General features: G+C 32.4%; 2 protein-coding genes across 4 annotated transcripts in view; one reads left to right on the forward strand and one right to left on the reverse strand.

Annotated features, from left to right (window-relative positions):
* LOC140443077 (uncharacterized) overlaps positions 1–219 on the reverse strand; it is a 40,245-nt gene extending 40,026 nt beyond the window's left edge. The window contains exon 1 of the mRNA XM_072534137.1: positions 13–219. The gene's annotated coding sequence lies outside the window, so the exon portion shown is untranslated. The remainder of the gene's footprint in view (positions 1–12) is intronic.
* A 1,906-nt stretch (positions 220–2,125) lies between these two features.
* Atg16 (Autophagy-related 16) lies at positions 2,126–14,611 on the forward strand. 3 transcript variants are annotated; one of them, XM_072534129.1, is made up of 3 exons: positions 2,126–2,188; positions 2,392–2,465; positions 8,623–14,611. In XM_072534129.1, exon 3 carries the CDS (start codon positions 8,689–8,691, stop codon positions 10,342–10,344), a length of 1,656 nt encoding a protein of 551 aa, XP_072390230.1. In that variant the 5' UTR covers positions 2,126–2,188; positions 2,392–2,465; positions 8,623–8,688; the 3' UTR covers positions 10,345–14,611. The 3 variants fall into 3 exon arrangements, with proteins under 3 accessions (XP_072390230.1, XP_072390229.1, XP_072390231.1); XM_072534128.1 differs by lacking the exon at positions 2,126–2,188 and having other exon boundaries at positions 2,397–2,580; XM_072534130.1 differs by lacking the exons at positions 2,126–2,188; positions 2,392–2,465 and adding an exon at positions 2,867–2,947.
* Positions 14,612–15,125: the final 514 nt, after the last annotated feature.

The raw sequence follows: 15,125 nt of genomic DNA on the forward strand, positions 1-15,125 counted from the left end.
TGCCAATAATACGTTCGTTGTAAAGTACATAAAACAAAATATTTAAAAACAGACTGAACTAAACAAACTCGCAGCCCGTTTTTTGATTCAATAGTAATTTTTAAAAGGTAATTACAAAAGAGATATTATTTAGTTTTAAAATTAACACTAAAAACTTCAAAAAATTAAAATTGCACATTTGAGCTAAGAAAAGAGCTTTTCACTTTTTTATTTATTAAAAGTCGTCTCATGTGACGTCAGATATGTCAAAAAAAACTGACAAAATCTCCCTTTAATGTCATTTAAAATCGCCTTAATTTATTCACAGATAAATTAAACCTAAAAGAGCCAAGGACAACGCACGTTTCTATTTGTGCACCCTTCCGTTTGGTGACACTGCTAGTCTCGTTCCTGCGCATGGAGTTCGGTGATGGAGGTAGGAAATCATTATATTATTGTCATTGTTATTATTCTGTGCCTCCATGTTCCTCCGCGTTGTTCATTGTCACATTATGCCTGGCAACTTGGCAACATTGATTATGTCATTAGTCCCTAAAGTGATGACGCATATATGCGTCTATTCGCGAGGAACTGCAAAGTGGGCGACGCCTGGTGGTAGATTTGAAAAGCATCCACTTCGGGAAAATGTCATTAATTTGTATACATATTAGCAACCGGTTTATATTATAATTAACAATGACTTCGACTTCAAAAAACTATTGCAGTGTTCCTCAATGTTCATCCTATTATAATTCACAAAAAAATTCCATACATAACTTTCCACTGACGAGAATATGAGATAAATTTGGCAATGCATTTTGCGAATTGGCAGCCCTATAACCAAGTACATGACTGTGCAGTTTACATTTTACTGAGAACGATTACTTTCCAAATAAGTGTTGTTAAAATATTATTTATATCGAATTTATTTTATAGTAACACCTGAAACTAAATAGAGAAGACTGAAAAATGCTGTTTCATCAGCTAAATTGCCCCAAGGGTCTCGTGAAGTTATTAGTAAAAAACGTAAGGCGTAATTTACAAAATATAACGTGGCCAGCTCCAAAAACTGTCTCCCCTCAACTAAAGATCTCGGCCGGCCTTGCAACCACAAGAATAATTGAGATAATGTAAATTTAACTTTCCGTGTTTCAGACATACTGTAAAAAAAAACAAACATTTAATTTTAATTTTTTTTCAGGTTTGGGAGTCAATTACCGCATGTATAAACTCGAAACACAAACAAATAAACTTTGAAGAACGTATTCTAACTTTTACTTTGGCAAAACACACGTGTAAATGATTTATATTAAACGTTTTATAGCTTCGAGATCAAATGACAATATGATTTGTTTTCCCGAAGTTATCGTCCATCTTTGAAATCTTGAGCGCCCCCTGTCGGAATTGGCTATCGCGAATATTTTCATAGTGCAAAGTGCAAAGAGATACAATTTTCGACGTTTTTTGAAGTTATACTTTTATACGCGTTATAACAATCAAAGTTGGACCAAGGGCTTTAAGAGAACAGCCGTTCTGAGTTTGTTTTTACCACGAACAGATAATAAGACGAAGACCGCTTATATTCACATAAAACTTGACATAATAACAAAACAATTATTTAAATACTGACAAGTTCTTGTCACATTAGACCACTAAATTATTCTGCACTTTGCTTCTATTAATAATAATTGTAATATATATAATATTTATTGTAACATTTTTATAAATACAGATTTTATCCTATATTTTATAGTTTAATTTTTAAACTACTTTGGCATTTAATACATATAATACATGATTTGTAATGTAATGAAATGGACAATGTGGAAAGTAAAATATAACCTCAACATAACAAGAAAACCCAAGTAGTATACGAAAAATATAAACATATTATAGTATAGAATAAGTGTTTTTTTGTTATTTTAGGATTATATTGATTTTCTCTTACTTTAAAATAAGTTTGCAAACCTAAGTAATTTTACGTGCCATTTGAATTTGAATTTTTAATATATAGTTGCACACCCTGGCACTAGGCGATGCTCCACTCCTCGTTTTACTCTTTACCGTGGGACTGGCACTGCTAAGTGGGAATGTGCTGTGATGTGAATTTATTGTCACTCACTGTCACTCCTGTCACTTTGATTATTAGAAAATTTGGAAGAATTTGGAGAAAAATAAATATTTGTAGTTATTAACTGTATAGATATTTGTAAGTTGACTTATCTCGAATCTTTATTAAACAAGATTTTAAACTTTACGATTACTACATCGTGACATTGTGTCCATTTGCTTTTTAATCATTTGTTTAATTTTTCTAAAATGTTTGGTAATCTATTAACTATAATGACATGTGGAATATAAATAATTTTAGTTTGAATGAGCTACCCGAAAATTAAAACAGTTATTTTTTAGATTTAACAAAGAAGCGGCCGGAACAACCAATATAAATGAATACTGCACCAGCCCTTCCTCTGAAGTCCACATTCGTAAATATATTTCTTTAAAGTTCCGCATGTATCTGTATGTTGCATGGATATATTTAGCGACTTGTATGATTTGCACGAAGTACATCTTTATACTGTATTATGCAGCTTTGTACAGGTAAACACATTTATTTTATTTAAGTAAAAACAAAGTTTTTACCACCATCAATGATTTTATTAGAATTAAAAGGCACTGATTAAAATCATAAGTGAAATATGTGTAGTTAAATACCATCAGCACATGGGTGGGTCTGGTCAACTTTACATTTTGATTTTCTTTTTTCCTCCATATTTTCTGTAGGTACTCTGGATCATAGTCCAAATTTGAGGGATATTTACAGAAGATAGGCTTGTACTGTTAATATACCCTTATCTATTGTGTTAGACAGACTCCTATCATATGTGTTGGTTTATCATTATCTGTACAGTACTATGTGCCCACAATATTTCATTGCACTTTATATGGACATTTATATTTTTTGTTAGTATGTATTACATTTAATTATATAAATAACATAGATTTGTATTATCACAAAACACATAAACATGTCTTAAGTTTGGGTTTTTGATTACATTTATCCACAGTAGTTTGCAAACATAAATAAATTGTACTTGATGTACCTAGTAAACATTTTACTTAAATATTTAAAAACAATAAATTAAATAAGATAATATTTAAACAATATTGAACTGAAATATAAAATTGTATTTAACTCTTAATTCATTTTTTGAAAATTATTCCATTCCTAATGGCCAGACTCTCAGTTAACTATTAAATATTATTTTCTAGTGTGAGATCTGGCTGTATTAGCTTTAAAATGGTTTTTTAGTTGGGAATCAACTCATTTTGAATATTCTTTTGCAATTCCTAGAGAATTTTCTTATTTTCACACTTTTTCTCTGCTTTTTGATATGTTCATGGATATTTTTGTTTCTTTACACTCTTGCTTGCATCTTCACTCTGCTTCTTGATCTTTTACTTGATAAATAGTTGATTTTTATTGCTGTAAACTTGTTTGGCTTTAATTTATGAGAATGTAGCTTGGACGAATATACTGAACATTTATATTTTTTAAGTATATCTTAAGTGTATCTCAGGCACAGGCTTACCTTTATATCAAGGAGTATAGACCTATATGTCTCTATATTCCTTGTTTGTATCTTGGATGTCAACTTTTTTGAGATATTTCTAGTAAAAAAAAATTTAGTTAGAAATGAGGCCAAGAAGTGAATATAAAATTATTTATTTAATAATAATGTAAGAATGGTGACGCTGAGGCCATTTTCATGAAGCATTTTATTTGACACTCTCTGTGAAACAAAATACTATTAGGTAACACAAAATAGAGTTCAGGTTCAGACAAAAGAAAGGAAAACACTTTTTAATAAATAATACTGTAATTCTCATTCTCCCCAGAAAGTTATATGTGAATAGATGGAATTGGACTTAGCTAAATTCATTTTAAAAAATCTTGTTTTGAGAAATGTCTATTTTGAAGTTGTGAGGTGTGTTATAAACAGGGAAAAATGAAAAACAGAAGCTTAATTCTTTTCTATTACTAAGTTATTCCAGATCCATAAAGTTGACCTTTTGTGCTCGCATATTGTCAATTGTATACTGGAGCTTGCCTGTTTTCCAGTATGTGTTCAAAAATCTTCTTTAATATAAAGTATGTAGGCTCCGATTAATATTCACCACCAACATTTCATAATTCGCTGAATCTTAATGCAATTGTCGTTAAAATTACATGCAGCAAAATGAGTCACTACTTGCAATACTTTTTTCCACTTGCTTAGGACGTAGGAGCCAAGAATGTTATGTAAGTCATCTTGTGTATATGGTTGTATTGGGAATACAGAAATGAGAGAGGTGCTTGAAGTAATCTTTGTTGGAATCTTGCCCTGAAAATTTGTCTAAGAAAACATGATGAATATGTTGATATCTTGACTGAGGGCCCAGGGCGATGATTTTCTAGTGAACAAGTTAGGTATGAAAATATTGGCCTGTAAATTTCCTTGTTTTTTTTTTACAAATTTAAGGTGTGTGCTTGTAATGTTTTGTTGTTTTTCCTACAATTTTTGTCTTTCCCACTAGGTCTGTGAATGATCTATGTCAGGAATTATTTCCACATTTTTCTTCATTCCAGTGGGGGCTCGGGAAAATGAGACCTCGGAAGCTCTGAAGAATACATCAAAGAGGATGTCAAAAACTCGGTGCAATGATAATCTACGTGGTTCAACCTGGAAGACTGTTAATTTAAATATTATATATATATATATATATATATATATTGATTTATAGTATCAGCAATCGGTCTGTAGGAAATAAAACTATATTTGTTCTGTCTCAATATTTTGTCACGATTTTGTGACTTCTTCAGGAGAAAACTGTAAATTTATTAGAATAATTAATTATTATATGTAAACAAAGTGAATATTTCAATACTTACAACTATAAGAATAAATTATAGAGCATTATTTCTATATTTTATAGTTATTATATCTAATACCATGTTTATGTAACAATTCTTTTTGAATGTTGGTCTACTAATATTTTCTACATTTAAATACTAATAACTCTAATATTTGGTATCGTTTAAGTGTCAGTAACAAATTAAGAGTACTATTCATCCATTCCTAATTACTTCCACTTACGAACACACACAGTTAAAATTCTTCTACATTATTATATACAGGTGACAATTTTTATTTTGTACTTACAAAGAGCTTTAAATTAGAAAAATGTACTTTATTGTTTTGTTAACTGCTTATCGAGGTACACATTTTTGTTTTTTATTTTAGGGATTGCTGAATAGGACCCTTAATTTGCTATTACATTCGATAGTTATCATCTATACTGCTTTTAGTCAACTTCCTGTTTACGAAGATTCTGTATTAGTTGTTAGACACATTAGTTGTTATCGTGATTCAATATTTCTACTATTTTGTCTTAGTTCTGCCTTTTAAGTTTCTAGTTTTTTGAAGGGATAAGTGTCTAGTGTCAACGCTATAGAGGAGAAATATGTGGTTTGCATGAGAAACCAAACATGCAGCAATACATGGCAAAAATAAGTCTTTGATGGCACCCAGTGTCAAAACTAACCATAACTTATGCGAATGTACTCACATATTTTATCCCTGTGGGTTTGTAGGTTTCATGTAATAACATCTTTATTTTATAAATTATCTTTCCCTTCTCTTTTTGAATTCTCTCAAATGAAAATCGAGGATAATATGAGACTTCTATCTTGTAAACCCTTTTAAATTTGCACCAAACTATACTAGGATTTTGACAGCTTTTCTTAATGTGTCATATCCAATTTTGAACATCGACAACTTCTCTGCATACTAAACAAAAGCTATACTAGTACTCAGCAAACAGTACACAGTAAGCGTTAGGTGTGAGGATTTTTTCGTTAAGACCAATTTTTTAACAAGTTTCGATTATAAAGAACAGACCTCAGAAAAGAAATATCACATCAAGCTTTTGCTTAATCTATATTTTACTTTATGTTGTAGTCTTCTTTCTTTTTTTAACAGCTCTTGATTGTCCATTTACTCCTGGACTTAAGCCTCCCTTAGACATTTCCATTTTAATTTTTGTCTTGCTTTCGTCGGCTTTTATGGTCAACTTAATTCTCTCTAGACTGTATGTCATCACTGGAAGAATGAAAGAACTGAACAGTTTTTGCCTTGAGATTTGCCAACAGCAGCCTATGTCATTCATATTCTTCGACCTATTTCCTCATGTTGATTTTCCCTGTATGTTATATCGTATTAGTTATTTGTTTGTTAATACGAACACAGTGGTGTGTAATGAAAGCAATTTTTGATTGTTTTCTGTCTTTAAATTGAATATCGATGAGGACTTTCTACATACACTTTAATAAATAGTGTTTTTAATAGTAGGTATTTATGAAAGGATATTTAAAACCCTTTTAATTGTTGTCAAATAGTGAATTCTCTTTGTTGTTAAGATCTATTTCACTCCTTTTTTGGATATAAGTTCACAGTATCACTGTTTTTTATCTTTAGGATGTAGTGTATATTACCTTGATCATTGATTTGTCTTCTTAACTCTACTTTCAAGTGGCTATTTTATTGTATTTTTTTAGGTTTTGCAATTGTATGATTTTGAAGCACATTAAGTGATCTTTTTTGATATTAAATAATCTGTTTACAATTTAATATCAATTCGTAGTATTCATGTCTCCTAGATGAAGGAAATAAAAACCTCAATATTAGTTCATTTCTCTATTTTGCTTTATATAGAGCCCATTGATAAGACTTTAACATCCCCATCAAGATTTCTTCGTCCATAACTAGATATGTATTTTAAATTTATTCATGCATATTGGTGTCCTCTAATACTGGCCCATTTTATTGGATTTGATCTAAAAAGGTGTTATTGAATCTTCGTCTTATCTTGTGGATTGTTTTCCTCACTTAAACCTGTCGCTTTCTGAACTCTTCAATAAATTTTCTTGTCTCATTTGAAATCTTTTATTCTACTGTGGTATTTCGAATACCATTTCATCTATACTAGTTGTTCAATGTGTCATTACCTTTTATCCATCTTCTCAATTCTTCAGTACCAACTATTTATTTAGGAATACCCTGTGGATTTGTACTATTGTATTACGGAATGGTTGTAAGTACATGGAGACATTATTTTTGACTGTCATGACATAGAGTTGCCTCTAGGAAACTCAATGTTGCTTGAGAAGGCGTTCTATAAATATCTTGCTGAGAATAAACCGAAAATTACAAAAAAAAACAATTTTTATTTGACGTTTCTACCTCCAGAATGAAGCTGTTTTCAAAATATGTTAAAATAATGAAATAGAATAATGAACGCGGCTTCATATCTGGAAGCCGAAACGTCATATAGAGGTCATTTTATATTTGGTGGTTTATTCTCAACAAGATACTCAATAAAATTCCAGAGAATTTTATTCCTTAATCTCATGTCCCAAATATCTGTTTTTCTATCAGTTCTAATCCTACTTCCAACTATTTCTACAGACCTTTGATTTATATGTACAATTTGAGCGTTCTTGTAGAAGATTTTAGTTTTCTCCAAGTATAATAGTTGTATTTTTGTGAAAAACCTTTTTATGTTGCGATTAGAGTTTTCTTTTGCAATTTCTGGTGTGTTTTTGTGTTTCTTTACCATAGATTAATTAGTTTCCGATGATTATTATATCCAACTTTCTTATGACTTTTTTTCAGGTGTTTCTTCCACCTGTATTTTCGGTCTATCACTTGATATTGCCCCATGGTGTTATCCCTTTTAAGGGATTCCATTTTTTATTTACAATACCTTCTTATTCTTTGTGATTTTATTGTTGTATTTCATATCTTATCCATTGTCTTATTTCACATTCATTTAATGGCTTTGGTACTTCTGTTTTCCTGATTTTTCTACTAAATTTTTAGTTAACAACTATTTTAAGGGGAATATCCCAATTTTAATTAAACAAATACTTTATATCTGACGTTTCGATTTCTATCTCGTAGGAAATTTCGATTTCCGAGATCGAAACGTCAAATAAAGTATTTTATTTAAAATTGGGGTTAATTCTTATTAAATATGGTAGTTAATATAAAAATGTCACAAGAAGATAGTTTCAGAACCACATTTTTAGTTGTTTAACAGCTAAAACTCAACTTAGCGTATTGGGAAATTGGTTAATGCATCGTTTTTGCACAGTTACTTCTAATTGCAACTTTATTGGGCGTTTCATAGTTCTTGTATCATTCCCTTTCGTTAACGTTTCTTGAAAATGTGTTCTAGACTATTGGCACTTTTGGATATACAATCTTATCTTGGATAGTCTGCTCGATTCTTTGTCTTAATGTGGTTCTTCTATCTGTCCTTTAGCATCTCTGTATCATTTGTCTACGCTACATATTTCTAATGTTTAAAAATGTACGCTGTGATAAAAATATTAATGATATAAAGCAGCATCTAAGCAGTATAATAAATCAGTAGTAGAAGTCTCAATAAGTCACTATACAATTCAAGATACGTCGGTGGAATTGATTAGAAATGAGTGATTTCAGTGAAGTGATTTTGGTGTTCGTGTTACTGTACCCTAAAACGATAAACGATAGTGCCTCCCTCAAGAAGATTCTAATACGTTTTCATTTGTTGTAGATCCAAATATCCACGCTACAAGTCAATGAGGGATTGTGAAGTATATCCTGAAATAACTATTTAGACATGACAGTATATGCGGAGACCAATAGTTGGAGAAATTCCATTCTCAATCAATTACAGGAGCGAAACAAAAGAGAAACTGACCTTTTTCAGGATCTAGTCGAAGAGCATACCAAAATATTCGAAAATTACAACACGTTATATACAGAAAATATTCAACTTTCAATACAAGTAGAAAAACTTAAGTATGAGGGCAGAGGTAGTCTCGGATCCAACAGTTCTAGTCTTGGCGATATTAGACACCAAGAAAGGATACAGCAACTCGAGCAGAAATTGCTGGTTCAAGCCGAGGAACTTACAGAATTGCACCGAAGAAAGGGGGAGAATGCGCAACAGATAATCGATCTGAACGCTCTAGTTCAAGAAAAAGACAAAATAATTGCTTCCAAAAATGTGATACTGGCGGAAAACGCTGCAAAGATGGTGTCTCTCCAAGCTGAAATTTCCATGTTAGACAAATCAAAAAATGAACTGCAATATCTTTGGGATACTCTTAGGGACGAACATCAAGCGCTTCAGATGTTATTTACGTCGTTGGAGGACAAGTTGAGAAAGGCCCAAGATGAAAATAGACAACTCGTGGAACGACTTATAAAGTACAAAGCGAAGGATGCCGATCGCATGAACGAAGAAAACGACAATTTCCTTAAGAAGCGCTACGCGAAAATGCAGAAGGAGATAGAAGAAGCGTGCAAAGATACTAGAGGTTCGCCCGAAGAACTCACTGAAGGTTATGGTCCGCTGTGTACTTCGAATCTGCCAACTAGTTTAAATGTGAAGTACGATGCCCACGAAGGAGAAGTTAGTGCCGTCAAATGGAGTCCTCTAGAGAAACTTTTAGCTACGGGAGGAGCTGATCGGAAGTTGAAACTTTGGGAGATTTCAAAAGGTTGCCACGATCATAAAGGGACTTTAGTAGGTAGCAATGCCGGTGTCATGGCCATAGATTTCGATTCTTCGGGCTCTTTAATCTTAGGTGCTTCCAATGATTACGCTACCAGAGTATGGACAATCGCAGATCAGAGGTTAAGGCATACTTTAACCGGCCATTCCGGTAAAGTGATGGCTGCCAAATTCTTAGGAGAAGCTTCCAAGGTAGTCACCGGCAGCCATGATCGTACTTTGAAAATTTGGGACTTGCGCAGTCGAGCTTGTATAGAAACGAAATTTGCCGGCTCTAGTTGTAATGATCTTGTTACGGTAGACAGTGCCGGTTCAATAATTATTAGTGGCCATTTTGATAAGAGTATAAGGTTTTGGGATAGCAGATCGGAATCTAGTGCCAATAACGTAGTTTTAAATGGTAAAGTTACTTCGTTAGATTTAACAAGAGATGCCAAGTATCTCGTTTGCTGCGTCAGGGATGATACCCTCAAACTTCTAGATCTACGGATGAACCAAGTCGTTACGCTGTTCAGCTGCGACGGTTTTAAGGTGGGATGTGATTATTCAAGAGCAACTTTCAGTCCGGACGGACAGTACGTCGCCGTTGGCTCGGCGGATGGTTCAGTATACATTTGGGGCGTAAATAGCGCGAAAGTAGAGACGATACTCAAGGAACACGGAGCCGCAGTTACCGCTACCTCTTGGAACCCCTTCGGAAACTTTCTTACTAGTGTAGATCGTTCTAGAAAAGCAATAGTGTGGAGCGATATGTAAATCAATGCTTTAATGTAAATATTGTTGATCTAAACCAATTACGAACTCGTTTTCCTGATTTGTATTCTACTGGGTACGTCTAAAGGTCTCGGTCCTGTTATTTTTTGAACCGTACTACTCAGATTCATGAGTAACTGAACTAAGCCACTTGTAGATTGTTTTTATGGTATTTTCGTGACGTTGTAGACCTACCACACAGTAGTGGTGCGTACGGATGGCGCGAGACGATATTACTTGTTAACAAGTGCTTTCTAATGGTAACACGCCACGTAAATACTTGTATACAGCGTTAATATTATTTCACAATTATATCCTTTTGTTAGTTCCATTTCAATATTCCCTACGCTCGTGGGTGACTGCCAATCCAGCTACTTTAAGCTTTTCTTTTAAGATGATATCTAATAAAGGAGAACATAAAGGGACTATCGATAATGTTATGGTATATATTAGCTCTAATAATTTTACAATTTTCAGTTTTTATGAAAAACACTCGAACAGGTCAATTCGTTTTATAATTTTGCAGATACTGAAGAATTCATATGTTTTTTTGACGTGTGTCAAAAGTGTGACGTCATCGGAATTTTAAGTAAGTGACAATAAATGACAAGTGATATCTAATTTGAAAGCTCTTGTGCCACATACAGCACAGTACCAAAATTGTAGAAAGTAACTAATATTTTCAATGTAGACCTTGATTGACTAATATTTTCAATAGGGGTTCTATTCCCCTTTCTCTTGAAATACCTTTAAAGTTCATTTCACGTAAAGTACGTAACAAAACACCTCTTGATATATTTGGAATATTTTCATTAGATTGAAGAGAAGAAGTAATTTTTTTGATAGTTGATAATTCCTTTTTCAAATAAAATTCATGTACTGCATGATGAATGGCCCGTTTGGTTGTATTATCCAATTTTATTTGTTTCCTTCCTCTTGTCTCAACCTTCAAAGTATTATTATCGTTTGTTTCATCGTCTGTTTTAATTACTCTGTACACGCTAGCTTCGGAAACTTTTGTCAAAATACTACATAATAACTACATTGCTTACATTATTATCTTGTTCTCTGGCTCCAAGATCCTCAAACACATTTGCGATCATAATTTTTTCTTCGGGTGTTGAATTGTGACGTTTCTTTTTGATATACGGTTCACTATATTACTGTCAGTCATATTCGTCACCAAATTGAATTAAACTAAATTACTCACAAATCACAAAAAGTAAACCTAAAAGCTCCTTCACTAGTAATAATACTACAAACAATTCTGTTCTTTGCTTTATGAAACCCCTGTCAGTGCGCTTATGAAACCGACGTACAGACAACAGACAATAAAATTGCTCCCCAAACAATGGCTTTGTTGCCAGTTATATCGCCGTAATTTGCGATGATGTTGTTAATCGCAGACATTATCTAGGTACCGTTAAAGAAAGGTATTAACTACAATATTGCAAGTTAAATCATACACACTGACAACGTTATATTTTTCTTAGAACCCAAATCTTTGCCAAAATATTGGAACAGTTTAAAATTAGACCAGTCAAGTTATTGAAATTGATTTTATATAAAATCAAATCTCTTCTATATCAACGCATATTCTTTAAACAGTCGGAAAAAGAAGGTTTTTGTTAATTTTTAAGAGATTAAACAGATTTTGCAATGATCCTCTAATTTGTTTATTAAATAATAATTAAATTTTCTCCTTTTGTCGGAACAAAAATATTTTTTTCTATAGCATAAACGTCCAATTTTACTGGCCTACAAAAAATAATTAAAACATGAGTCACTTTCTACAATTGTGATATTTGATTGTAGTATGATGTGAGAAACGAAAAAGAGAAAATATTATAGCTTATTAAAAGACACCAGAGCTATCAAATGACGCATTATACGCCACATAATTGGATGCTTTCAGACGACCTCAGCGACATCTCTACATTTCATTTCATGTTTGTCGTTTCGATGAATCTAACCTAAATATTTACATTAATACTTCTATAAATAAATATTCTCGTTCAGTACGACACTGTACTTTCATTATTCCATTGTAAATCCATTTTTTAGATCAATCGAAATTTTTAATCAAAAATTTAAAAAAAAATAAAACTCATTATTGCGTACCACGAATGCCCAAGCAACCGCTGAGTTCATTAAGCGGAAATAAAGTACTTAAAGTAAATTTTAACACCGGCTTACGCTGGATGCGTCTGTCATATATGTCGCATATGTCAACACAAATCAAATTAATTTTATCAGAATATTGAAAATTATAGAAATAAATTGGTCTATTCGAGCATTTTTCTATAAAAACAGAATAATATCAAACTATTACAGTTAGTCCGTACTTTTTTAAACACTTGCCATTGAATATTGAATTCTCGCAATTTTCAAAATACACCACAGAATTGCACAAAAATTCAGAAACACCGGAGTGACACAAGAGGAAGTATTTTTGATGTATGAAATTATTTTATAACGTGGCACCCTCCGTCATTTTGAATAGCATTACACAAATATAAAAACAATACACAGATGGCTTTATTCAGTTATTCCAAAATTTATTATTAATTTAAGTATTATAGTTCAGATATAAGGGGGGACTTTTTTACGCGCACTTTTTGTATATTTTAAAATTTTAAATAACTAAAGGCCTATATACTGTGAAATTGTGATCAAATAATAAATTTAATATATATAATTATTAGCACAAATTGTAATACTTTTTTAAAAGGCTTTGTTGTATTGGAAATGTGGGGGGAAAGCAGTGGCGGTTCGTGGGTAAAATACAAGTACAAAATAATTTTATTTTTAACATTTTATTGTCGCATTTTTTCCTTCTTTATGCTCATCGTTTAGTCGTATTAGTTATTGGTACATCGTTGCCATAGTAAGTACTCTGTAAAATGTTTTAGCATTCACATTTGGAATGTTCAGTTTTGACATTTTTCACACGGCGCACCTGTTATAATTTTTTTAGCAACAAAAATATTACTGTGTTCAATTTTATTAATAATCGATTCCAAATTTCAAGTTTGAGGTAATCTTCTTCTTTTGAAGGTACTGTACATTATGCTGTTATGCATCTATTACATATTTTTACGTCTTACAACTTCTAGAAGGCTCCGTCCATGGAAATCAAGCGCAGCCGATTTCGGTTCAGATTCAGTGCGAATAATTATATTGTGGCGGTTTGTTACGTTTCGGTGCAGTTGTTTGCGGAAAATTCAGCCGACTTTTCGGTTTCCGCTATCCGCCACGTTCAATTTTGATGGAAACCGAAATGATATTCAATAGTAAAACTTACCGCAAACAGTGCGTGTGTTTGTGCGAAATTACTTTTGAAATTGTCTGAGATATATCTCCATATAATTTGGGTTCAAATAATAACTAAAGTGTGCCTTCCGCTCGCTCATGGATTTAAAAATAATTTGGTTACTTTATTCGTTTGTTATTTACAATATTAACACGTTCACTGCCATTTTGGATGGGACTAACGCTGATGCTGCCACAGCAGGCCACATTGGTCCGATGGGGCCAACATATAATTTGCCGTACCTGGCCATGTTGATCCCATGGGGTCAACACCTTTTCCAATAGCTGGTGGGCCGTTGGAGCCTATTTAACTATGTACGATTGTAGAAATGGCCAACATGGCCTAGAAGCTATATTACCCACATACAATTTCTTAGATTTTGTCATAATGAGAAACCTGGTTCCTATTGGAAAATGATCCGTATAAAAACTTAATACTTGCTTTAAAATAAACGTTATTTAACAAAAAAAACTCGGTCATCTCGGTCGTAGTATCACTGTTTTGACTGCATACCTATTGCTGTTAACAAATTTTTGTTCACTTTAGTATTCTTACAGTCTGTAAAAATGCCCTTTCTACGTATAAATGACATTGGAGAAAGTATACATGCTTATTTTACTTCCTTTTTTATTGAGAAACCTTTTATTTGGTCGTAGTTTTCAATGCGTATTATTGCTGTCTTTTTAAAAACATATTGTGATTTAGTATCTATAATTTCTGTCTTAATTATTTATATCGAGCCGTCACTGCAACATTAATTAAAAAAGCTTTTAAGACATCACTTTCTTTCAAATAAAAACTATTAACTATATTATCTATTTTATGTACAAAATGTTTAATAATTTCCTAAATGTTTTTATAAAATAAAAACTGTATATATAACCGAAACGGTGCAATATCCGTAGGTGTCATGAGCTATGAGCATTTAAATGTAAATAAATAAAATTTGTCAAATTACTTGTGTGTTTCAATACCGACAATAACTAGTATTAATACGTATAGAGAGGAAGACTATTGAGGAGGCGAGTAGTATTTGTGACGTTGAATGCCAAATATCTCGCCGTATTCGTGTTTCCTACAGTACCTATCCAAGTATGATATCCAAAAACAGCTTACAGATACAACTTACAGCTAATACATGGATATGCACCGACAGGAAACTCAACCGACGAGGAAGCTGAATCATTTTACGAGGATCTGACAACAGCAAGGAACCAAGAAAAATCACACTCCGTAATAATCACAGGAGATTTTAATGCGAAAATTGGAACAAAAGAAGAGGGTGACACACAATATATCGGTCGCTTTGGGCTGAATAACAGGAACGAAAGGGGTGAGATGTTGTACAACTACTTTAACAACAAAAATTCATTTTGTCTCAACACTTTCTTTAAAAAATCTAAACACCGTAAATGGACATGGATCAGCCTAGACAAGAATACTAAGAACGAAATAGACTACATACTCTCCA

This window comes from Diabrotica undecimpunctata, chromosome 6, assembly GCF_040954645.1.
Source record: "Diabrotica undecimpunctata isolate CICGRU chromosome 6, icDiaUnde3, whole genome shotgun sequence".
Taxonomy (NCBI): domain Eukaryota; kingdom Metazoa; phylum Arthropoda; class Insecta; order Coleoptera; family Chrysomelidae; genus Diabrotica; species Diabrotica undecimpunctata.

Coding starts and splice junctions, on each gene's coding strand:
- Atg16 (XM_072534129.1), top strand. CDS start 8,689: ATGACAGTATATGCGGAGACCAATAGTTGGAGAAATTCCATTCTCAAT.